The 26,090-nt window shown below is 36.0% G+C and overlaps 1 protein-coding gene across 1 annotated transcript; it reads left to right on the top strand.

Annotated features, from left to right (window-relative positions):
• Nucleotides 1-24,575, top strand: LOC127870778 (solute carrier organic anion transporter family member 4A1-like). The gene is made up of 14 exons (XM_052413252.1): nt 1-97; nt 8,181-8,307; nt 8,842-8,912; nt 9,310-9,482; nt 10,404-10,547; nt 10,939-11,148; nt 13,158-13,263; nt 13,953-14,074; nt 14,419-14,531; nt 14,990-15,128; nt 15,636-15,831; nt 20,628-20,769; nt 22,251-22,435; nt 23,103-24,575. The coding sequence occupies exons 2-14, from the start codon at nt 8,218-8,220 to the stop codon at nt 23,422-23,424; spliced, it is 2,013 nt and encodes a 670-aa protein (XP_052269212.1). The 5' UTR covers nt 1-97; nt 8,181-8,217; the 3' UTR covers nt 23,425-24,575.
• Nucleotides 24,576-26,090: the final 1,515 nt, after the last annotated feature.

Here is a 26,090-nt window from a genome sequence, read left to right as displayed (position 1 = left end):
GAGTTACTCAAGCGTTCAAAGACATGAAATGAATTCAGTCGACAACAAATCGCAGTTTGCGCAAATAGGATTTGGAATATATTACTTCACAAAAAAGGTTCGTTTATGTTCTTTAAGTTAATATATTATATAGTTACCACAATACTTGCAGATATCCTGATGTGCCGTCATTATGTTGTGCTTTTAAACATTTTTAAAATGTCATTTCTTAAAGGGCTAAAACTATAATTGCAAATAGTATTTACAGCGTTAATTATATCTTATGGTGTTTTTTTCTTCATTTTCACATGTGATTGAGAACAATTCCTATAAACTGAAAGCTGCTTATTTAATGTTTTGTTTTAAGTTTGTTAGAAAATCATCAACATTAAATAAAATATAAATATTTAAATATAAATATACGTATTATATTGTCGTTTCACTTGATACTATAACAATAATCTAGTTATACTCTTAATGAAGCATTGTTATAGAATACCATCACGATCGAATCATATATAAGGAAAGAGCATTTTAAATTTTATAATATTATGCTTGATCGATTTGTTTTAGCCATTTTGATAACGAAAGTTTTCCACTAAAATATTCAGTGGAGCCAAAGAATAAAGGACGCGAACTGAACACCAAAGGAACTTCTAAGGAACCGTTCCATGCGTGAAATGTTTCATTATATTCATTATATTTACCGGTCGCCGTGGCCTAGTGGATAAGGCGTCCGCATCGGGATCGGGAAGTCGAAGGTTCGAGCCCCATGGAGAGCGTTTGTCGAATGATGGATGTTTGTCATGGGACTTGTTCCGATATGGCCGGCTCGTGAGCCGAGAGAGTTTAAAATGAATGGTTACCGACTTCTATCCGCCTGGCGCCTGGCATAGTGATAGGAGTTGGGAGGTACATGGTTACATAGTGATAGGAGTTGGGAGGTACATGGTATACACGCAAAAAGTGTCTCGTATGCCAAAATTGGCTGACACTATAATAAAAAAGACCGTTACCTTTACCTTTTTTTCATTAAAAGACACTTGTCTACGCACCCACAACCTAACTTTTTCAACGGAACGGCGTCATTTTCTAACTCGGCTTATATAACACTTGAACAAATATTCTGAGAAAGTTTCTTGATGATTGGTAAAAATGGCTGCTAGCGGATTCGTAATACAATCATGACTTAAGCCATATGCTGAAAAATTCTCCTCCTCATAGAAGCCTTTTTTTTAAACCGAACAGACACCTTAACCCATTTATGCCTAGTGGACTATCCCATCTTAATTAGGGATGTGTAGTATATTTATTTCTTTATTTATAATATTTCTTACAGAAATTTCTTTAAGCAAACAGCGCATCATGCGGCGTCTTTTCTGGGTCTACGCTGTTTGTTAAGGCCTTTTTTCTAGACGCTAGGCCTAAATGGGTTAAACGAATTCGAATTTCAAAACATCATACATAACTCTTTATTCAATCGCTGAATATGACGTCGACTGCATGAATGAATGACATGCCGCTACAAAAGGGTTTATACACTTCAATCGCTTACGTTCTAAATAATAACACATATAAGCTCTCGGTACGCAACAATCTGAATATCACACAGTGATATGTTGAATTAAGTCGGGGTTTTGTTCAAACGCCGAAACCATTATCAAAATGAGCAGTGAAGTTGTAAAATGTCACAGTATTTGCAAACAACGCAACAAGTATGTTTGTACAACATTTATTTGAAATGAAGAGTCTACTTCATCATATCTCGGCGTTTTTTAGTGCTTGAGCACAATGACGCTAGTTTTTCGAATGTCTCTGAAAAAAAGAGGTTTACATTACTGCCGTATATGATATAGAAAATGCTGGGAAAATTTACTGTGAATGATACATAAATTAATAGCCTTTTTTATACAACAATCTAATTCATGCCGATTTTAGTGGTATCACCATTATCAGCAGTTAAATACATCTTCACATGAGATTAGACTCATGATCATCAGCAATCAAAAATGTTCCATCCGAGGTTTAACTTATGATCATCACCAATATTAATATTTCTATCAGACATTAAAGTCATGACCATCGCCAATCTAACACGTTGTCATCAGAATTGAAATCATGGCCATCAGCATTGAAACACAATTCCATAAGAGATTGAAGTAATAACCATCAGCAAGTCAACACATTACCATCAGAAAATGATCTCATAACCATAATCACTCAAACGTATTTCTTTTAGAGGCTTAACTCTTAACCATCATGAAAATATATTTTCATCAAATATTACATCCATGGCCATAACAATTCAATATTAATTTGACAGTATTTGTGAATCACATAGTGGTTGTGTATTGTTCATGAATGAAGTGAAAGACACTTTATTGACGCAAAATGCGTCACAAGAGTACATAATCACACACCTCTGTAACGCTTCAGTTGCTGCGATTTTGTTAGCTTTAATGGTAGTTTAAACTGCGCATAATTTGTAAACAACACGGTGATTTGGATCTTCAGATTGCTTACAGTCATTTTTGATAATACCTGCTTTATAGAGGACATGATACGTAAAGGAAGTGACAGCATATTTTTTGAAGATATATTTTGGAATAATTAGTTTACAAAAAGGTTGGTCTTAAAGGGATCTTTTCACGCTTTGGTAAATTGACAAAATTGAAAAAAGTTGTTTCAGATTCGCAAATTTTCGTTTTGGTTATGATATTTGTGAGGAAACAGTAATTCTGAACATTTACCATGCTCTAATATAGCCATTATATGCATCTTTTGACGATTTTAAAACCTAAAAATTATAAAGCGTTGCAACGCGAAACGATTGAATAATTTGGAGAGTTCTGTTTTTGTCGTTAAATTTTGTGAAACTACGAAGATTGCTTATATAAGGTATAAAATACGTTTACCATGTGTACCCGGCGGAATAGCTCAGTAGGTTAAAGCGTTTTTACTTCAGGACTCTGGCAGGACTCCAGGGGTCACTGGTTCGAAACCTGCTCCGGGCAATGTTCTTTTCCGTTTTTTAATTTTATTCTTGATTTTTTACTGGAGCTTTTACGATCCAATGTTTACATTTATCAATATAAAACATTTAATGAATAAGTTAAAAAAATGCCAAAATCTGTGAAAAGGCCCCTTTAATGTTCAAATCACTATTTTTAGTGTTTTTTTTTTATAATCCGATAATTGAATATGTTTTTGTTGAGGTAAATAGTTTGTAACTATTCTGTTTACAATTGCAAGCATTATATTCAATGTAACCTAAATATAAATATTTACACATACAATGTCGTGATTGCGAACATCTAAGTACATGTTATATAAAGAGGTTACATCAAATTATTTATTTTACTTCTTAAAAAAATCGATGTAAATTAACACTTTATATAGAAACACTATTTAAGACTTTTAATTTTAAATAACATTTTGCAATCATATATTGGCGCGATATTGCAATATAATTATGAGTCGTTATTGTATTATAAATGTAATGTTACAAATGACATGAATTCCTTGTGCTGTGCTGATCTTCGTATATTTTATTTGCTCTAATAAACTTGTCTTGTATGTCGTGTAAGTTCTAGTTCTGATTTAAGTTGTCGCGAGGTTGTATAATGGATTTTCTATTTGCATTTATATCATAAAACTGCGGCAAATGTTTTATAGTGTCATGTAATACAAACAATATTGGATGCCGTTGCTACATCCGATCATGTCATCTGCTTCTTGCTGCTGATGATGATTATGCTGCTGATAATTATTAAATACTCACCTTTTATACTTTTATTTAAAATAAAATATATATGATTTAATATATGACTAATGTCAAATCTTAAGATTTTTACAAAGTTTAGTGTATACTACTTTTTAATATACTTAATATGCCAATGTGCAATGTGCATTTAAATAACATACATTGCTAGAATGCATAGAAAATACAGTACAAGCAGTCGTGTTACAATAGTGCATGCCAAAGATATCGAAGAAATATATAAAAAAAATATTAAAAGTTAGGACGGATTTTTTTTTATAACTGCAGAGGCGTGAGTGCGGCTACTTCGCAGACCTTGAATTGTTTGGGTCACCATTTTACGTCCAAAAGTATAAATAAAGCGTTTTATTTCAATACGTAAATTGTTATACTTTTCGGATTGATTACCAACTGATCCCGATATAAAGGTTTAACAATCAAAACTCAAATTGGTATCAATGTCGGTTTATGTTTTACAGAAAGTACATTTTTCTGAGCCACATATTTTCTTTTTTTCTAACAAAGTTATTTCTAGCTAGTAAATTGTGAGTCAGTCTTACTTGGAACCCATTGATTGTATGCATCTTTTGTGGTTTAAATACCCATGTATGTAGATTGTCTCATTCTGCGCTCTCAATACTGAACAGGCTATTCCATTTTACTTGGCCTGTTGGAATTTTATTGTTGTGTATTAAATTATTAATATATTACATATACAGGGGTTATTTTTGTGGTGTAACATTATAGGCTTAATACATCTTGGAATGATAGGGATTTTTTAATCCTTGATTGTTCCGATATTTGCGAGTCAAAGCAATCCTAAGTATTTTTTACCGCTTGTAGCATTCCTTCAAATTAAAGAAACCTAACGCCAAGTTTTTCTTCAAAGTCCATTCTAGTTATAAATGTTCTGTTGTATTTCCCGCTATTTATTAATATCAAAATTATATATTATAAACAGCCGTTTTAAAGGACGACGAGGACACAAAACGCATGTATAAGTTCAATAGTTGTGCTCAAGTGAAGCAAAAGGTAACAGAGGAGTTTAATTTGTCCCATGGTCTGCGCCGTTTTTTTTCGCCATGTCTCCGAAACGACGTGACATTCTTTTTTTTTCAAAACTGGACGCTGGAACTGAAAGATAAGTACTTAACACTGCAGTATAATGCTCAACAGACCATAGTTACATCGTTTTTCATGCAAATTATATTTCCTTGTTGCAATACACATCCATATTATTGAATTTGAATTGAATTATCTCGACCTTTGTCGCTACGAATTTTCTTAGAGGGACCTGTAGTTGTGTGATCACGCTGAGAAATTTCGTGGCGAGTAAAGTCGAGATATAGAACGACAATTAATACGAATTCAACGCAAATAGCGATATTGCTGATATTGCTGAAAAGTGAGCGGCATTTAAATTAGTTGAATACAATGTAATTAATGGTGAAAAACGCCGAAAAAACTGTCTCGGCAAAGACCTCGTCATGTTTACTATCACATGATAACCATCTCTTACTAAGTACGACTGAAATATATCGAAATTAAGGATGCTAAAAGCAAGCACAAAACGTGAACCTGTTGACTGATGAGTTATACCCTAAGTAAATACACAGCAAAGTTCGTTAATGTTCGATACAATCTGAATACCTAATATTGGTGATATAAATAAAGTTGTGATCTTTTGTATGACCACGACGAAAGTTGAAGTTGTCTTGCGGTAACCATATATGCATTAGCAAGTTGAAGTTGTCTTGCGGTAACCATATATTCATTAGCAAGTTGAAGTTGTCTTGCGGTAACCATATATTCATTAGCAAGTTGAAGTTGTCTTGCGGTAACCATATATTCATTAGCAAGTTGAAGTTGTCTTGCGGTAACCATATATTCATTAGCAAGTTGAAGTTGTCTTGCGGTAACCATATATTCATTAGCAAGTTGAAGTTGTCTTGCGGTAACCATATATTCATTAGCAAGTGCATCTGCATAATATGTTTTATATTAATAGTCTGCTTAAGCTTGGACGAAATGCCACAAGTTTTGAATGTATAAGAAATCTTCGCAAGATTTAATAGAACAGACGCATATAGGCCATAAAGGAGTTGTTGAAAACCATGATCACTGACGGATATAATCTTATTTGTACACATTCGTTTGTTGACCATACTAAATTGTAGCCTTCATACTGATTCTTATTTCACTTTTCACCTGAATGAACACTTTTTGGTATGTTATTCGCACTTCAATATATAACGTTACTACTTAATGTGTTTTTTTTTCTCACATACTTAAGTCCTGTATACCGTATTTAAGTTTTCGGACACTCTAAATTTTCAGACAACCCCCTTTTTAGCCAATATGATTATTTTCATGACTCTTAATTTCAAACATAGGTGTTTTCGTCCATGTTTATTGACCATACATTTTCGGGCAGTTTTTTTTTTACCATGCTATTTTACCAGACCCTTTTACCAATAAGCAAAAAGCGCGTCACGTGACTCAAAGAATTCCAGAACGAGACTTGACGTGTACATATTTCTAATAGTGCATCGCAACGCCGCATCTGATATCATTCCTTCACACCATTCGGCGACGTAACGAAATTGTCAACGCAAGATTACATCATTGTCAACACAAAATTACACCGCCAGTATTAGCACTTAATACATACTTTTCATTTAAACCCTGTCGTGCATATCTGATGACACTTTGATCATGCGTTTTTTATAACCCGATGAAGGACATAAAACCTGGCAGACGAATGCCTTAAGGCGATGGACCTTTACATTTGCTTTATTGGATTAATAACTATTATAACTAGTATACAGGTATTAGACAATGGTTTCACACAACAGCTTAAAGGGGCCTTTTCACAGATTTTGGCATGTTTTGAAGTTTGTCATTAAATGCTTTATATTGATAACTGTAAACATTAAAATTTAAAAGCTCCAGTAAAAAATAAAAAATAAAATGTAAAAAAGGAGAAAAAGTAGCTGCTGCAGGGCTCGAACCAGTGACCCCCGGAATCCTGCAGTAAAATCGCATAAGCCACCTGAGCTGTCCTGCCAAGCATAAGTAGCATGGGTATTTTATACGTTATATAAGCAATCTTCGTTGTTTCACAAATTTAAACGACAACAACAGAACTCTCCAAATTATTCAAATGTTTCGCGTTGCAACGCTTTATAATTTTTAGGTTTTTAAATCGTCAAATGATGCATATAATGGCTATATATTAGACCATGGCAAATGTTCAGTAATACTGTTTCCTCACAAATATCATAACTAAACCGAAAACTTGCGAATCTGAAACAACTTTTTTTCAATTTTGTCAATTTACCAAACCGCGAAAAGATCCCTTTAAAGTGATAAACAAGTAATTTATATGATATCGTGCGGTAATTTACAACCGCGTGCTATTATTCGTAAAATCAATGGTCGCTATACAAATTGCATACACGGGTTTACAGTCAACTCGTACCTAAGTCAACTCGCACGGTAGTCAACTCGCACGTTGTTTGGTCAACTCGCACGGAAGTTAATTCGCACCTAAGTCAACTCGTACCTAATTCAAACTATTGATGTGTTAATGGGTTCTAGATGAGTAATTTCTGCATACAAACACATGAGAAACACTTTCAGAGTTTATGTCAAAACTTTTTATTGCAATATTTTCACAAAATAACACTTTTTTGTTCAAAAAATATTTTTTACACCATATTTACATTATAGGCACAATTATAACAGACACACATTTTCATAGGTAAAAGATGTATTCATGGTTTTCACTTTCTATTTCAATATTTAAAAAGTGCGAGTTGACCAAAAAGACGTGCGAGTTGACCAAAAAAACGTGCGAGTTGACTACCGTGCGAGTCGACCTAGGTACGAGTTGACCGGCACCCCATACCCGTATCCGATTATCAATGCGATAGTTTAGTGTCTTTAAATTTTCGGACATCTTTTTTTTTGGAATTACTATGTTTATGTCAGTTTATGGACACGAGAAAAATTAAGTTTTGAAGTGTCCGAAAATTACGGTATATCTTATTGACACTGTTATGTTTACTTGCATTGAAAACCACCACGTGGAACGGCAAACACTGCCATTGTCGGTTTATTATTCAAAATTAATATGTTTGTTTGCGAACCCACGTTTGTTTTGAATGTGAGTGGTTGCTTTTCTCATTCATGTGGAAAAGTACTATTGACCTAAGGTCTCACGTAAGTGAGAGAACATTCCAACCCATTCCGGTTTGCGCATGTTTATTTCTGACGCAGCAGTCCTCGAACATAGAAGACTCCGTAAGGAGTTAGTTTTAGGGGGGGAGGGAGATTAAAATATGGTTAAATAATATCATTATGCTTTAAAATATGTAGCACCGTTATAATCCTTACAAGAAAACTTCTTTCAAATTGCCAATCAATCTTTTGTTTATAGCGTTGTTTACGACCGTGTTCATCGCACTGCACATAGGATGTCGACGCACGACAATCCTGCATTTACGTCATCACCAGACGACGTCAACGTCCACGTGAGCAATGGACACAGTGCCAACAAAGACACGGTTTGTCAGAGTTAAATATGATGCCTCGCACTGTATATTTTCATCTATATATATATATATATATATATATATATATATATATATATATATATATATATATTATGGTTTATTTTAACATACCTCAACACTCCAAACCGACCTTACCGGCCCGTCAGTTTCAATAAGAATATATTTGCGGTTGTAACAATCTAATTACATAAAATATTAAGACAAACTGCTGTAAAAATAGGTGAGTATATGGTTGTATGTAAAACCACTGAAATAAGATGTAAAGTCAATTGACATCCTCTTGCCTCAAGTGTTTTGTTCAGCAGTGAAGCAGCCAGTGCATCCATATTTTCATTTGGCGTAACCGTTTCTCAGAAATGTTTTGACGCCAGTATATGGGTCAAGTGGTATGCCATTTATTCAAGTTTGTTGACGTTCGGCAATGGTCTACATACTTTTCGAGTATCCCTGGTAATTGTTCCCAAAGTTCTCTTAACCGGTTATCGATCACATCGACGCTGTTTTGATTTTCTCTTGATTTTACAGATCCCTCCGAAGCCGGATGCGTCTGGTGTTCATATTGACACACGGTTTGGATATGGGCCATGTAAACCAAGGTATAAGTCTTTTTAAAGCGGCATTTTCATCAAAAATGGTAATTATCGGCATAACTTTAAAAGAAAAATTATCAAGTATTGAAACACAAAAATATGTTTACACACATTAACATATTATATAAAAACAGTGTACATGAAATTGGATTAGCTTTCATTTAGATAAAACTCGACCATATTATCATTATTGATTCGAGTTGGTTTGGCCCTTTTCTGCTTTACATTTTGATTTTTGAATGATATTTTGTGTAATACATTTGTTAACACACGATTAATAAGCATACTGGATAGCTAAGGTAGCTAACAGCGCCGTTTGCCTAAAACATTTGCTATCTTGAAATGAAACGCTCTTCCGTGAAGACCTGAAACCGTTCACCTAACGTTGATAATCGTTTCACAGATTCCTCCAGATCTTCAACCGGCTGTGGTTTCTGACGATATTTCTGACGATCTTCTGCTTCCTGGAAGGGTTCGCCATCAACGGGATCGCCAACGCGGGACTTCCGGCCATCGAGCGTCAATTCCAGCTCACCAGCTCTAAGTCCTCCCTCATACCTGCCTCTCAAGACATAGGTACGTTGGTAACGTCTAGGGTACGAACTCGACGTGTATGTATGTTAGATGATTGAGGTCATTACGTCCGTTACAAAGTCTCCCTTAATTTATCCAGATGTCAAAATTACGCTACGTCAGGAGTACGTAAGTCATGTAAAAAGCATAACGTAAAGTCAGAAGTGCGTCTGTGACGTAACCTTCCATGTCCAAATCCGCACTCATACAGGCTTTTCACGATAGCAACACTTCAATGACGACAACATTTCATTGTCAACGTAATTAACCCATTTATGCATAGCGTCTAGAAGAAAAGGCCTTGGCAAACAGCGTAGACCCAGATGAGATCTGGGTCTACGCTGTTTGCTGAAAGGAATTTCTGTAAGAAATATTCTAAATAGAGAAATAAATATACTAGACATCCCTAATTTTGGAAATAAATTGATCTCATTTAGAAGGATGGGAGATTCAACAAGGCATGAATGGGTTAATTCGCTTGGAATTTCCCATTTCAAGACCAATAAAGTGCGACGTCAGAGTGTGCCAGACAACATACTAGTATTTCCAGATAGTGGAAATATGTACGAACACGTGGTCATATGTTATGCCTTACGTTGTAAACAGTCTCGCCTCTCAAGATAGTGTGTATACTAGTATATGTTCTGCCATTTGTTCAAAGTATTCTATCTTTTTCGTCTTAAGAGATACAAAATGTTTGAGAAACTAATAGTATTCGGAGTTGTTAAAACGATAAAACTGTCGTTTGTGTAGAGTCCTCGTGAAGTCTTCAATTAACAAGATGAAGAATGTATTATTGTGTTAAAAAGAACTTTTCAAATTACAGTTTTAATGTACTCACAAAATGGTTATTAAACTAGCAGATTGTGCTTGCAATAGAATTTATGATAATGTTAAAATGCGGTTTTCCATACAACGTTCCAGGCGCCCTTGTGGTGATAATGTTCATCAGTTTCATCGGGGCGCGCCACAACAAGATCGTGTGGATCGCAACGGGTGCCGTGATCATGGCGCTGGGATCCTTCATCTTCATTATTCCGCACATCGTTGAAAGATACAATTACGAGGGTGAGACATTTATTTTTTTTTAAATGTGGTTATTGTGACACGCTGTATGAATAGGGGGAGGGGGGGGTACCAGAATCCCGCTTACATAGCGGTAATTTCAAAGATTTATTGATTACTTTCATTATTGTGGTTTATGGTGATCATGGCTAACCTTTGGCACTTAACATGACAATGACGATAGTTAATTTTCAGGCGATAAATGTCAAATTGTTCCACATTACGTCGTTATTCCTCATGAAAGGAATGTTGATTCATTAAATTATAAGGACGATGACGACGATGACGACGACGACGATGATGATGGTTGGGGTTGTTGTTGTTGATGATGATGATGATGATTCGTAACTCCTTTGTAATAACATTTTAACGACTATTACACTTCAACCAACAGACGCCTCCAGCTCCTCAGGTCCAACTGACACGTGCAAAGGGCCCGGACCCCAGGGCGGTGGTCCCCCGTGTGAGAGCAAGGGGGTCAAGTGGGTAGGTGTTTTCATGGTGGCGCAGATCGTGCACGGGATTGGTTTTACCCCGATGTTTACCCTGGGCACAACGTACCTTGATGAAAACTCCAACCCGCAGACGGCCGCCATGTATGTCGGTAGGTAAGACGGCGACGTATCATTTATAGAACTGGTTGTGAATGCAGATGCTGTAATTTAAAATTCACAAATAGACATACATTTTAGCCACACCCGTATGCGCAAAGTTAATTGATTGTTCAGCGATTTGCTTTTGTTAACAACAACATCACATATACAGTTATAAACCAATTATTAAACTATTTCGTCATTGGTTTACTCGTCAACGGCTATTCAATACCGGACCAGTAATTTTGCCAATTTAAAGGGGCCTTTTCACAGATTTTGGCATTTTTTAACGTATTCATTAAATGCTTTATATCGATAAATGTAAACATTGGATCGTAAAAGCTCCAGTAAAAAATCAAGAATAAAATAAAAAAAAGGAAAAGAACATTGCCCGGACCAGGTTTCGAACCAGTGACCCCTAGAGTCCTGCCGGAGTCCTGAAGTAAAAACGCTTCAGCCTACTGAGCTATTCCGCCAAGTACACATGCATGACGTATTTTATACCTTATATAAGCAATCTTCGTAGTTTCACAAAATTTAACGACAAAAACAGAACTCTCCAAATTATTCAATCGTTTCGCGTTGCAACGCTTTATAATTTTTAGGTTTTAAAATCGTCAAAAGATGCATATAATGGCTATATTAGACCATGGTAAATGTTCAGTATTACTGTTTCCTCACAAATATCATAACTAAAACGAAAATTTGCGAATCTGAAACAACTTTTTTCAATTTTGTCAATTTACCAAAGCGTGAAAAGATCCCTTTAATAGAAATTATCTTATAATAAAAACATATATCTTGGTGTGAAAAATTACATGTTTTGAATCTTTTACACGAGTCGTATTATATATAAGAATTAGATTAAAGTGATAAATGCAAACAAGAGCCATTGTCATCATTATCATCATCATTCTGGGAAATCAAGGCTTAATCCATATTCGTAGTGTTTCATTCCAGATTAGGATGTGCATATCACACACGCCAATGAGGGCTCGACTCTTTCTGAATTGATTGGATTTTTGATATAGCGGAACATATCGCCCTGGATAAGCCTGCACGGACTGCACATGCTAACACTTAATGGGCATTAATCAAGTCTTATTTTCAAGGGTAGGGCTCCATATATTGAGTCAGCATTTACCTTGCAAAGTCAACATTTATCCTACAGAGTCAGCATTTAGCCCACAGAGTCAGCATTTTATCCTACAGAGTAAACATTTATCCTACAGAGTTAGCATTTATCCTACAGCCAGCATTTATCCTACAGAGTCAGCATTTACCTACAGTCAGCATATATCCTACAGAGTCAGCATTTATCATACAGTCAGCATTTATCCTACACAGCCAGCATTTTATCCTACACAGTCAGCATTTATCCTACAGTCAGCATTTATTCTGCAGTCAGCATTTTTCCTACAGTCAGCATTTATCCTACAGGGTCAGCATTTATCATACACAGTCAGCATTTATTCTTCAGTCATCATTTATCCTACAGTCAGCATTTATCCTACAGAGTCAGCACTTTATCATGCAGAGTCAGCATTTATCCTACACAGTCAGCATTTATCCAACAGTCAGCGTTTATCCTACAGAGTCAACATTTTATCGTACAAAGTCAGCATTTATCCTTCACAGTCAGCATTTATCCTACGCAGTCAGCATTTATCTTACAGTCAGCATTTATCCTACAGAGTCAGCATTTTATCCTACAGAGTCAGCATTTATCCTACAGTCAGCATTTATCCTACACAGTCAGCAATTATCCTACAGTCAGCCTTTATTCTACAGTCATCATTTATCCTACAGTCAGCATTTATCCTACACAGTCAGCATTTATCCTACAGTCAGCATTTTTTCAGCAGTCAGTATTTATCCTACTGAGTCAGCATTTATCCTACAGAGTCAGCATTTATCCTACAGTCAGCATTTATCCTACTGAGTCAGCATTTAGCCTACAGAGTCAGCATTTTATCCTACACAGTCAGCATTTATCTTACAGTCAGCATTTTCCCTACAGGTATCTGTTACGCCGCCACCGCCATCGGTGTAGCTGTTGGATTCTTTGCCGGTGGTCAATTCATGCAGAAATGGTTTGTCGAGTTCGACAGAGTTGATGTGGACACGTGAGTACTTACCTTAAAATTAAAGGTAGTTTCATGTATAAACAATTGAAATTAATAATATATGGTGTGTTGAAGTAATTTTAATTAATTTAAATTCAGATGTGAACTATTTATACATGTATTCCGTTTAATGTCTACACATTTCAATTGCAATTAGAGAAACATTTAATGTCGCGGTACTTGGACTGCCGGAAGCGATAATAAACCGCATATGCACATGTAATTTTTTCAATTATATTTAAACTCTATGCTTCAAATGAAGGTGTTTTATCATGTAAGTTAGTTTTCTCGAACGTTCCGTGAATGTTAAATGATTTTTTTTGTTTTTAATACCACATTTTAGGTCGTGTTTAGTCCTGCTCATGTGTTTTACAATAGTTTTGTTCTACACATAAGATTGGGTTTTGTCCTTTGTTTATGTTTTGCAAGTGTTTTTTCTCCACTGTTAAGATTGTTTTTATTTCCCCCGCTTGTTTTAGTCTTGTGTGTGTGTGTGTGTGTTTTTACTAAGCAATTCCTTTTCTACCTTTCAAGCTAGATTCTGTTCTGTTGGTGTGTTTAACTTTTTTCCTTGACCTTTCGTTGGAATTAAGTCATGTTTGTTTGATTTAAATGTTTCTTCTTTATCTTTCATGCTGTATTTTTTCCGGATCGAGTGTGTAACATTATTTGCGCTTTTTTATTGTCAGACTGGGTTTTGACGTGATGGACTCGCGTTGGGTAGGTGCCTGGTGGCTGGGATTCGTCGTCAGCACCATTGCCTTTGTTGTCATCGCACTTCCGCTGTTTGGATATCCCAAATACATGCCAAGTAGGTCACTTCCGGTCACTGTCAGCTAACGCCATCGTCAATAACGTCTGCTTGTTCTCCGTAATTAATATCATCTTCACAACCATCACCAGCATTTCCAGCAACCAGATGTGGTATTTTTAACTTTGCTATTTGTCTTTCTTTAATATGTATTTACTTTGTCTCTTTTAACATCCGAAAGCCTTACAAAGGACTCTCGTATCTATAGCCCTGTGTGGTACATAAACGTTGCCACTAGGAGCGATTCCTGAAAAGGACTGATTGGGTCGTTAAAAATGCAGCGTTGTTTTCGTTTGGACAATTTATTTTACATGTTTATATTACATTTTTGTAATTGTGTTTAGCTAACAGCAAGGCCGCCGAGACCGAAGCGGCTTTACAAAAGCACACGGACGTCACGTGTATGTCGCAGCTGAAAGACGTCACACTTGGATTCCTAAAGGCATGGGTGCGACTGGTAAGTCGTACTATCTTTGTTGGGTTGTGGAGGAGACTACAGGTGACTTATTGATCCACATCTTCAGAATCGACATCCGCGCAAATACATGTACGCTGTATTGCACATCGATTTTGTTGTTGAATGCAATCATAACGGAAGTTAGACCGAGGCTTTCGACAATGATTTTTTCTGATATAAAAAAAGATTTAGTTAAATATAATTTCATTTCAGTTATTCCACCAATTCATCCATACATCAACATAAAACGCCTTGGTATTTCTTGTTTATACATGTATACACCCAAAACAGCCACATAATAATAATTGAAGCGAGTGCTAAATATCAATGCACGATGAATGTTTAAACATTCGAAACACAGCAATTCATTCACTGTGATTCAGATGCAAAATGTAAGCGTCGCTGCTTCTTTAATACTATTTACGTCACTTGTTTCTTGCATATTTTCATGTGTACAGGCGAAAAACCCGACATTCATATTTATCTCTCTCGGCGGCTGTGCGGTGGCGCTAATCATGTTCGGGGTGAGCGCGTTCTCCTTCAAGTACCTGATCGAGATGTACAACATTGGCTTCGACAGCGCTGGGCTCTTGCTAGGTGAGTTTGACTAATTTAATATGACCTTTTTTGTTTATCAGGAGTTGTTGCCTTGTTTATGAGTATTTCAGTCATATCGCGGCGGAGAGTCCACTGACACTTCCTTGGCTACAATATAGCCGGTTTACAAGTACTAAGTTCATAACTATACTTTTTATAGTCACTGGCAACTGCACTTCTCGTATCAGAGGTAAAGGGAAACTGGAATCATACATAATTTTACCACCAACTACCACACAAAAATCGAGCACCTTAGACGACTATGATTTTTTTCAGTCGTTTGTATGTTTTTCGTTCGTTGTTATTTTTTTTTTCGTGTTTAACGTAATTTCAGTCATTCAATAATACATAAATACTAGTATATGAGCTAATCTCGTAAATCGTTGTAAGCGCCGTCTACAACGTCACTCTCAATGTTGCTAGTTTTTCTGCAAACTTGTCACATGGCGAACGGCTTTTTTTTTCTTATTTTATAAATCAAGTGATTGCAAATCCCATATATTTCAGGCGGACTCATTCTTTTCGGCTCCCTGGGAATGTTTCTCGGCGGTCTGCTTATCCGGATATTCAAGCTGGAGATGGTCGGAATGCTTCGGCTGAACGTTGTCGTCTGCGTTATCTCGTGCGCTTTCGGCCTCGCCTACATGGCCTCGTGCCCGGATGTGAAGCTGGCCGGCCTCCAACTGGCGTACGCTAATGAGAGGTAGTACGCATGCGTATAATGAATGAGATGTTGTGCTTTCTAGTCTATTACACAGGTATTTAACCGTTGATCTTTTTTGTATTCGATTGACACACAGTTTAATAATCAATGGAACGACATCTCGCCTTAAGATGACACTTATTTGTATAAGTTGTGGACATGACTTAAAAAGATGAACACATGGCCCCCCTTTCCAAGTATAGTTTGCCCAGGCGCCATTCTATTACATATGCCGTTGAAAGTATTATGTTGAATTGTTTGATTCTGATACTAGTTTCTCGTTACAGGCTGATCAAGTGCTATTTCATTATGCTAGCCTGACTTTGAACGAGGTGCTTCATTATTTTAGATTAATATATGGCGATCATGTTTTTTTATATGATGTAGGTTTGAATTGAGTTACGGTGTGATGATGGTTAGCACGCTCATTTCCATTACATGCTTTATGTTAAGAAGATGTTGCTAAGGTTTCATAATATCATGTCGATTTGCATCTTAAGGATGTCTTGTAATTGTATCGTTGTATTTTGCTAATTTTCATTTGCTGATTTTAGTTTAAAATTATATGCATTTTACTGTAGCAGCAGCCCCCATTTTACTGCTGAATCGGGGATATCTTTTAACAGTAATTTTTGGGAAATGCTTAGTAAGCTTACCTACATTTTGGAGCCGCAGCCCCATGCGACCCGTGCTCTAACGCGCCTGACAAGTATCAAGTTAGGCGATTTCGGTACCCGTTCGAACGTCGGTGAGCGTCACCTTCAATTTGTAAAATTACCGAAAGCTCCGATGAAAAACGCTTATTTATCTCAGAAAATGACCAAACATATTTTTGTCTCACTTTTCTTCGCACTATCTATTACCCGCGTAACGTCTGATAACACGTTAACCCTAGCGTCTAGAAAAAAGGCATTGGCAAACAGAGTAAACCCAGATGAGACGCCGCATGATGCGGCGTCTCATCAGGGTCTGCGCTGTTTGGTTAAAGAAATTTCTATAAGGAATATTCCAAATATAGAAATAAATATACTAGACATCACTAAATTTGGAAATAAATTGATCCAATTTAGAAGGATGGGAGAGTCCACTATGCAGAAATGTGTTAAACTTGCAGAAATCTCCGTTATAAATCGCTATTTTGTGCCTAAAACATCTGAAAACAATGTTTTGCTATTTGTCGCAAATATCATCTATAAATACCACTGAAGAAGTGCTATTCCTTACCACTTAGGTAACTGGATTGGGGTGGGGTCGTTACCCGCGCAATTGACCAGTCGCCAACTCCGCCCACATTTTGTTGATCAGCCAATCGGATATCGATTTTTCACACACCCCTCAGCAACGCTTATCTGGCCGCCATTTTGTCCGACAAACAAAGCGTGTTGTACGTATGGAATGGACGTAATATTTAAGAGTTTACACAGATTTTATATCAAATGCATGATCATTACTGTTCGATCATTATTCAAAAGTGTAGGTACTATACATACTTTATAAAAGGTTATTATTTCATCTTTATTTCTTGAACATATGAACGAGTAATGAGAAAACAAACACAATAAATAGTGTAACCACACCAGTTGTGTGTTCTATAAAACGTGTTATACCGTTTGATGCACAATATTATTAAGCAATTTGGGCAACATAACAATTGCCACACGTGCTTATTAATCCCACCGTAATTGTCGATGATTAATAAATGACAGTATGTTGCGTGGATCTCAGAATGAATGAACATTAAGGCACTGTTAGGTACTGTACACAAGAAAAGAAATATTTAATTACTTAAATGATTTCCAATTATTTTTTTTTTCTGTGGATCATAAACAATGGAAATCATTATAAATTGTTAACTTAAAGCGGGTATATACGATTTTTTATATGTGTTTAATTGTAATATATTGATAAAATATGTTACAATAACACAAAATAGGCAAGAAAAATTATACATTAACGCCGAATTTCATAAAATGCAGCAAAGACAAATTAGCGCCCCGAGCCGATAGTGACGTACATATTTTCCTACAATAACCGAAGCATTCGTTTTTGTGTATTATAAACCGTTAAACATCGTAAGTTTAGATGCACATCGTACATGTATGATATACATGCTGGCGAATTCGGCTGTACAGCCGTTTACAATTTCAGAATTAAATATCTGGCGTATTTCGCATTTTTCGACACATGTTCTTCTTAACTTTTATTTTAATTTATATTGACATATATATATAATAAGTTTTTACACAGTTTATATAAAGTCATAAATATTTGACAAAATCGTATATACCCGCTTTAAATATTGTTTTAACTAAAGTTAAAACAACAAAAAGGTGATTTCAACGCGGTTTAGCTAGTTTAAAGCGACTTCAAGTGTAAAATGTAAGGCTCATAATACAACAACAACAACATTTCTAATACAACATATATTGGTACGGGGAGAAATGTGAAGATTGCATTTAACATATAAGGGCCATCTTGCTATAAATAAACAAATGCATAATATGCTAAATGTATTCAATTCGAATGTTCGTGAACAGCACCGTAATACCAAAAATTCATTTTTCGATAGTGAAATGTAGTGCTCAGGTTCCCATTAAACATAAATGAAATAAATGAATATTAGATCTGTTAATGAAACCACGAAATTAGGCCTGTATTATATTATGGTTACAATCAAAATTTAATTTATATCTAAATTTAAAAAAATCGGCGTCTTTTTAAAAATAACACAATAAAAACAAAGATCTAAATATTTTTAATAAACAAAAAACCCATCATGATATGGATGTGTCATTTGCATTTAATAAAAATATTTTCAAAATTATAGATGAATAGCAACCGGATTGACTGCCAGACGGTTTTAATCAGGGACCTATACAAAAAAGGTCCCTGTTTTAATACAAGTTCAAAATCAATATGAAATAAATGCTCATTTTTACCACTGAGTTTTCATCAACTTCCTATAATATGTATAAGAAACGTTTCTGATAGTTAACTCATTTATTTTGATTACGCCATTTCTCTCTAAAGCATTTATGATTGTATTAAAGTTATACAAAGCAGTTTAGTTTAGTGTGCGGCTTTAATAAAAAGAGCATGATACATCGTTACAAGTATAGTATTTCACTCACGTAATGCGCTATAATTGCGATCTGCTTGTCGGAGTTTTCTAATCACTAGACCACGTGACTATGTGGGCGGAGCGATCGATAATTTGGCGACTGGTCAATTGTAAATAACATACTAGGTGACCATTTCACTGACACTCATGAAATAACTATGAACATATTTGTCTTCATAATCATGCACCATATCACGAAACTCGCAATACATAACCTGTTTAGTCAACTTCATTTCAAGCAATATTAGTGAATTCGTTGCCCGTCATCGTATCAATTATCAAAGTCCCAGTATATGATGCCGTAATTACTTTTATACCTGTTTATTTACATAATAAATGGTGAATTCATTATTTAACAGAGGATATTTGTTGGATTCGGTGGAATATCGATTTTAATTCACGAGTGATCATAGAAAATAATATTTTCACGAGTTGCGCAGCCACGAGTGAAATTACATTTTTTTTCTATGATCACGAGTGAATTAAAATCGATATTCCATCGAATCCAAAAAAAAAATCTTTTTATTTAATGCTTTTTTTCCAGCGTTTATTTTCATTGTAAGATATTTTAACTAGAGAATTTCGCTTGAATAAAAAATGACGTCGTTTCACAGGTAACAGTGAAAATTATCGATAATTTTCACTGTTATTTTTCACTGTTTGAAACTGTTTTATTTCACTTATATATCTATATAAACCACAGAAAGCATAAAATAAAACACTTTCTTTAATACCCAATGATAAAATATGACATTTCTGCAATGAAATAACAACAGTGAAAATAAACAAATTGTTATTTTCACCGGTGAAAATAACACCTTTTCGGAACTACCAGTACTTTTTCTATTTTTAGATTATCATATCAAGATTTACTTCAAGATATATAATTTTTATGATCAATAGTGAATTGAAAACGATATTCCATCGAATCCAACACATTTGATTTTTATTTTATGTTTTTTTCTCACCGTTTATTTACATTGTAAACGAGTTTAACCGGAGATTTTGGCTGGTATAATCACGTCATATTGTATTGAAATGTATTGAGGCACGCCACGGGAGAAAGGGTAACTTTTCAGCGAAAAGGAAATATCTGTTAATTATTTTCTTGAAAAAGGGACATAAAAGAAACAGAAAATTTGTTCATAACAGTGTAAGATCATTTGTTATTTCACTCGTGATCATATAAAAATAATATTTTCACGAGTGGCGAAAATATATTTTCTATGATCACTCGTGAAATAATGAACGATCTTACACTGACATGAAAAAATATCCTCTATTTATTTTCCATAACTTAATCATAGTATACACTTCGTTAAGCTTAATTAAGTCAAATATGCGGGCCTTTTTTTTTGGGGGGGGGGGGGGTAATTACAGGGATATCGGTATTTTTTACGCACCCAAAGCTAGCAACAAATTGAATTAATTGCGTGTAGTCCAAAAATATACCGGTTGACCATCGTGTAGAAATTCATTGCATAATATGATAATTTGAAACCATGTACAAACTTGCGGAATAAAACATATCGGGCAAAATAATCATTTCTACAACGAAATAAATTCGATGTAAACACTATTTAATAATTACAGAATTCTAAAACAAGTGAAATATCGTGCCGATTTCAAATTACAATTTAGTTGATGTGATGACCGGCGTTTTTATTGTTCCCAGTGCAATCAACGGATACAACGCCACGTGCAACGCGGACTGCGGGTGTGAGAAGATGAACTTCAACCCCGTGTGCGGAGACGACGGCCTGGTGTATTACTCCGCCTGCCACGCCGGATGTCTTAAGCCGCCACCCGCACCGTTTGTAAGCGCGTTAACAGTTTAACGGGAATTGTGCTCGACAGTTTCAGTGTTAATATATAATTATTTTCCTGTATTTTATTGGATATGACCCGACTTGTCATTTCACACTGTTGTGTTTGACGAGTTTTGGAATATCATTTAGAAGCGACTCTTTAATTAAAAAAAAAATCATGTACTTTTATGAAAATCGTAACAGCACCGCTCATAAAAATGTGAAAACCTTTTTATTTAACAACTAAGGAAATGATCTTAAATTGGAAAAAAATTCTTTGGATCTGACCTTCAATTTATATATCGCCGCTTGGTGCAAAAGGTACCATGTGACATTGAAAATATAAGGCACATGGTATCTTTTTGCACCTATAGCGCGAATTATGCTACATGTATATGGGAAAACCGCACTTAATGTATAAGTGCATAGTATCATCTCAGATTATGCAATCCGCACAAGCTAATCCTGGGAAGACTTTCCGATTTAATGCACGTTGTTTCGTTAAAAAGAAGTATATTTTAAATGTAAAAAACAGCGTGGGCGAAAAGTGCCCTTGCAGATTTGCCTGCTCAGTCCGCATATGCTAATCTGGAAGGGCATTTTCCGCCCACACTTTACGCACATGAGTCAATGCCGAGACTTTACGCACATGAGTCAATACCAGTTTACCCAGACGAATATCATAGTTGAGACTATTCATGATCGGAGGCCACTTTGGACCTCAAACTTTGAATATACACACACACACACACACACACGCACGCACGCACGCACGCACGCACGCACGCACGCACGCACGCCGCACGCACACACACACACACACGCACGCACGCACGCACACACACACACACACACACACACACACACACACACACACACACACACACACACACACACACACACACACACACACACACACACACACACACACACACACACACACACACACACACACACACACACACACACACACACACACACACACACACACACACACACACACACACACACACACACACACACACACACACACACACACACACACACACACACACACACACACACACACACACACACACACACACACACACACACACACACACACACACACACACACACACACACACACACACACACACACACACACACACACACACACACACACACACACACACACACACACACACACACACACACACAGCAAGACAGGCATACTCGTATCAATGTCAGTAAATACTGCATTATTATTATTAAATATTTCATAAATTGTATTTTTATTTTTTTGAATAGTGTAACCAATACTTATTTTGTTCTTGTTTGATCATCGGCGGATTAGTCTCAACTTGGATCTGTAACTTTGATCCAATAACAACCAAATCAGCCACTTACTATATTTGATTGCACCCCCCCCCCCCCCATGTTTAGCAATACATACGTATGCCTGAGAATCTAAATGCATTTCGTTTCCACCTATAATTTTCTTATTGTAGGAACCTTATAAAAACTGCACGTGCGTTGCTCAAAGTTTGAACAAGTTGGCGGGCAATGACACCAAGGCTACTTCCGGCCGTTGCGATCAAGGGTGTGACAAACTGAAGGTTCTAGCGCCGTGTCTTTTCATCATGATGATCTCAATTCTATGCGCAACAACACCGGGCTCCATGGCAACTCTAAGGTTGGTTACTCTTTACTCATAATTCTTAATAAGAATATTTAATGGAAATATTTTATCGTGCTTCATTATTTCTAAATATGTTACTTGATGCGGGAGTCATATGAACCGCGCCATGCGACAAAGGGTATCCGCAAAGTCTGGTCAGGAGCCGCGTCACGCGACAAAGGGTATCCGCATAGTCTGGACAGGAGCTGCGCCGTCCGCTATAAATATTGCAAGGTTTCGAGATTTCATTAACAGACAGTGTATATCTTGACCAGGGATCGTACATGCGCAGGCTGGTCTAGAGCTATGATGGCCGCTAATGGCATAAGGCCCATTTGCGAAAGACGCGGCTCATTTTGGGATTATCGCGTTTGTCCTTTCTCCACTTTTTCGAGTCATAGCAGATGAGGAAGACTTTATATTTTCGTTTAGGATCAACACCTATTTCTTAAACTATTTAATATTTCCATAGTCATTGTTCATAACGATCACATATCCATCCTTTCCCATTTAACCCCAATCAATGTTAATGTTCACATTTGACATGTGCTTGAAATTGGGTTCCCAACACCAACCGGTGACAAGTGTATGTAATCATTATTAAAATGAATGAATCACACTCCAAGTGCCGACATGACAAATAAGCATACTATAAACAGAGGTAAATTCAATTATTTAATAGATGCGTGGATGAAGACATCCGGCCGTTTGCCCTCGGTGTCGGTTGGATACTGCTGCGCCTGCTGGGCTCAATCCCAGGTCCCGTTTTTCTCGGTGCCATCATCGACGGCGCGTGTAAACTTTGGAGCGGCGGCGGCTGTGGGGGCGCCACATCATGTCTCTTGTACGACAAGAACAAGCTGGCAGTCAGCGTGCTCATCTGGTGGATGGTAGTGGCGGCGGTTGCGGCGCTCCTGTTCTTCATCGCATCCATTTTTGCGTCGCGACTCGACCGCGAAAAGTATGATGTCCAGAACGAGAAGCGGAAGGAAATTGCGACGTAGTGGTCGAAAACATAGGCCTACAAACGATGTGAACAGACGATTTGAATAACAACAATTTATACTACAAACATATCACATTTCAATCAAAATGTATCCATTTTTATTATCAATCGTATATATTTTATCATAATTCTTGTATTATCAATCGTTTATGTTTTTATAATAATTATTTTATGTATATATGTGTGTTTCTACACATGATAGACGTCTGTGATGAAAACAGACACAACTATAAACAGTTGGTGTCTCAAGTATCCCATTTACTTTTTGTAAATACCCTTTACTTTTAAATTTGTCTTTCATTTTTAAAGGTCAAATTTTAAGAAATTATGAAGATTATGAATTTTCATTATTGCTATATCTATGTTTAAATAATATTCAAAATGTCTGTATTATTTTGAAAAGGAAAATTATGATTTGGGTGAATTATTCGTAAAACTTATTGGTTAACCAACTCAGCGACGTCATAGATGAATCTGAGTTCACATGCTATTACCTTACATGATTGTTGAAGTGACAACTGCTGCGTAGCAACTCTTTCGGATGTTTATTTTTCTGATTGTGCTGCAAATGTTACTATTGACAGATATTATTTAATTGACGTCCGGTCGGGACTGGAGTATTTTCACTGAACATGCGTTAACACTTGACGTTAGGTGCGAACATCAGACATTATTCATATTAATGACCAAGATTTCCAATCACAATTGAATTTAAAGTAAGATTTGATACATTGTGTCCTAATCTTCTAACAATCTGGATAATTTTTAAGTTTAAACAAATAAACTAAATATTTTTTTGTTTAAAGCGTCAGAATGATTTATAATTTGATTGATCTGTGTGTTTAAGGGTTTTCAATTGTTTTTAGCAAATATTACTTTATTTTTTTTCTATCTTTTCTACATTTAAAGCATACCTCGTTTCAGATATTAGTAATATAATTTAATAGTATTGACATAAACAATTGCTATTTTGAAAGTTGACACGTGCTTATTTTAAAATGTTTGATAAAATACATGTGTCCCGAAATTAGGTCCCTTGCGTAATCACGAGGGATGTACAATGTTCACTTCCGGTGACTTTATCGATTGCTATGTGTATTTGTTTGCACTTACATATAAAAATAAATCAATAAACAGTTTTGCAAGCAACCTATATATGTTTTCGAGTCTTTAAATGGGTTAAATAATGTCGTGAAGTTAACATATAAAAGCCATTTAATACACTGTTGTTGTTGTTTTTTAACTTAATATTGTTGAAAATGATGAAAATGTGTACCGGTTGGGAAATTTCTCTTAACTTTAATCACTTTGGTAATGTGTATGGCATTATGCTATCTGATCGGGAAATAAAAGTTTTCTTTTAAATGGAATTGCTCATATGCGCCGGTGCAAAATTTAAATTGCACGAAATAAAGGGACCTGTGTGATTATAAAAAGCATTTCTCTAAAGGTTTACCCTTCAGAATTATAAAAAAGGTTTCGTTAGTTTTGTATTCAGTCTCGGAATATGATCCTTTTTAACAATTCAAAATAAAATAATGGTTTGCCGAATCAGAACAAAAACTTTCTAGATCACGAAAATGTAGCAAAAGATATATTATACAATCTAAAATTAATTTGTAAGACGTCAATATTTTGTAGAAACAAAATGTTCGTTGTCACAATAGGTACTTCATAGGGCGCTGTTTGGGAAAAGTGTTTTCATTATTCATAGAAAATTAGTATGTCAGTATGTACAAATGAGCCATTAAAGGGGCCTTTTCACATATTTTGGCAGATATTGAAGTTTTCATTAAATGCTTTAGATTGATAAATGTAAACAGTGGATCTAGAAAGCTCCAGTAAAAAAACTCTAATAAAGTTAAAGAAAGAACAAAAAGTAACCCTCAACTGAACCACTGACCCCCTGGAGTAAAAGTCTAACACTTATACCTCTCGGCAATCCGTGCCGATATTTTGACTTTAGTATTGTATACTTTATATAAGCAATCCTCGTTGTGTCGCAAAATATAACGACAACAACAGAACTTGTTGTGATGATCGATCTAAATGTTATAATGATTTAGTGGTCTGTAACCTTAGTCGCGTATTAATCTCGTAGTTCAATAAAAGTAGTTCCAACTCGTGAATGGCGTTCGTTGAATCTCCCAACCAAAAACTTTAAATACACAACATATTCTGGAGACGATGATTCGAACGAACTTGCAAACTGGCAGGGAAGACCGGTCGAATCACGGAGAGACGAAACGGAACAATGGTGTTCATACCAGGAAAGGCTGGAACAATATTTTCTCGCAAACGAAGTCAAAGACGAAAAAAAGTTCCTGTGTCGCTTTATCGAAATTGGCATAGCACGTGGACGTCCGAGGCCGATCTCAAGCGAGGATACGAGGCGTCATATTGGGCGGGAAACCGGAAAAGGTCGAGCTCGTGTTTCTAACACACAATTGCTTGACGAAGAAAGCGCAGACGGCGAAACGTCGGCAGACACAATCGTCGACTAGGGGCGTGTATGGTCGAGGCCCAACGAATACACGTGCTGGTGTTTATGAACTACTGAACGTTTTAAGCTGGAGCGTGAATGGACTTGGTAAATTTAGAAATAACGTATACGTAAAACAATATTTAAATAAATTTGATGTCATAGGATTACTTGAAACATGG

The sequence above is a fragment of the Dreissena polymorpha genome, chromosome 3, assembly GCF_020536995.1.
Source record: "Dreissena polymorpha isolate Duluth1 chromosome 3, UMN_Dpol_1.0, whole genome shotgun sequence".
Taxonomy (NCBI): domain Eukaryota; kingdom Metazoa; phylum Mollusca; class Bivalvia; order Myida; family Dreissenidae; genus Dreissena; species Dreissena polymorpha.
This window is presented reverse-complemented; position numbering and strand designations above follow the sequence as displayed.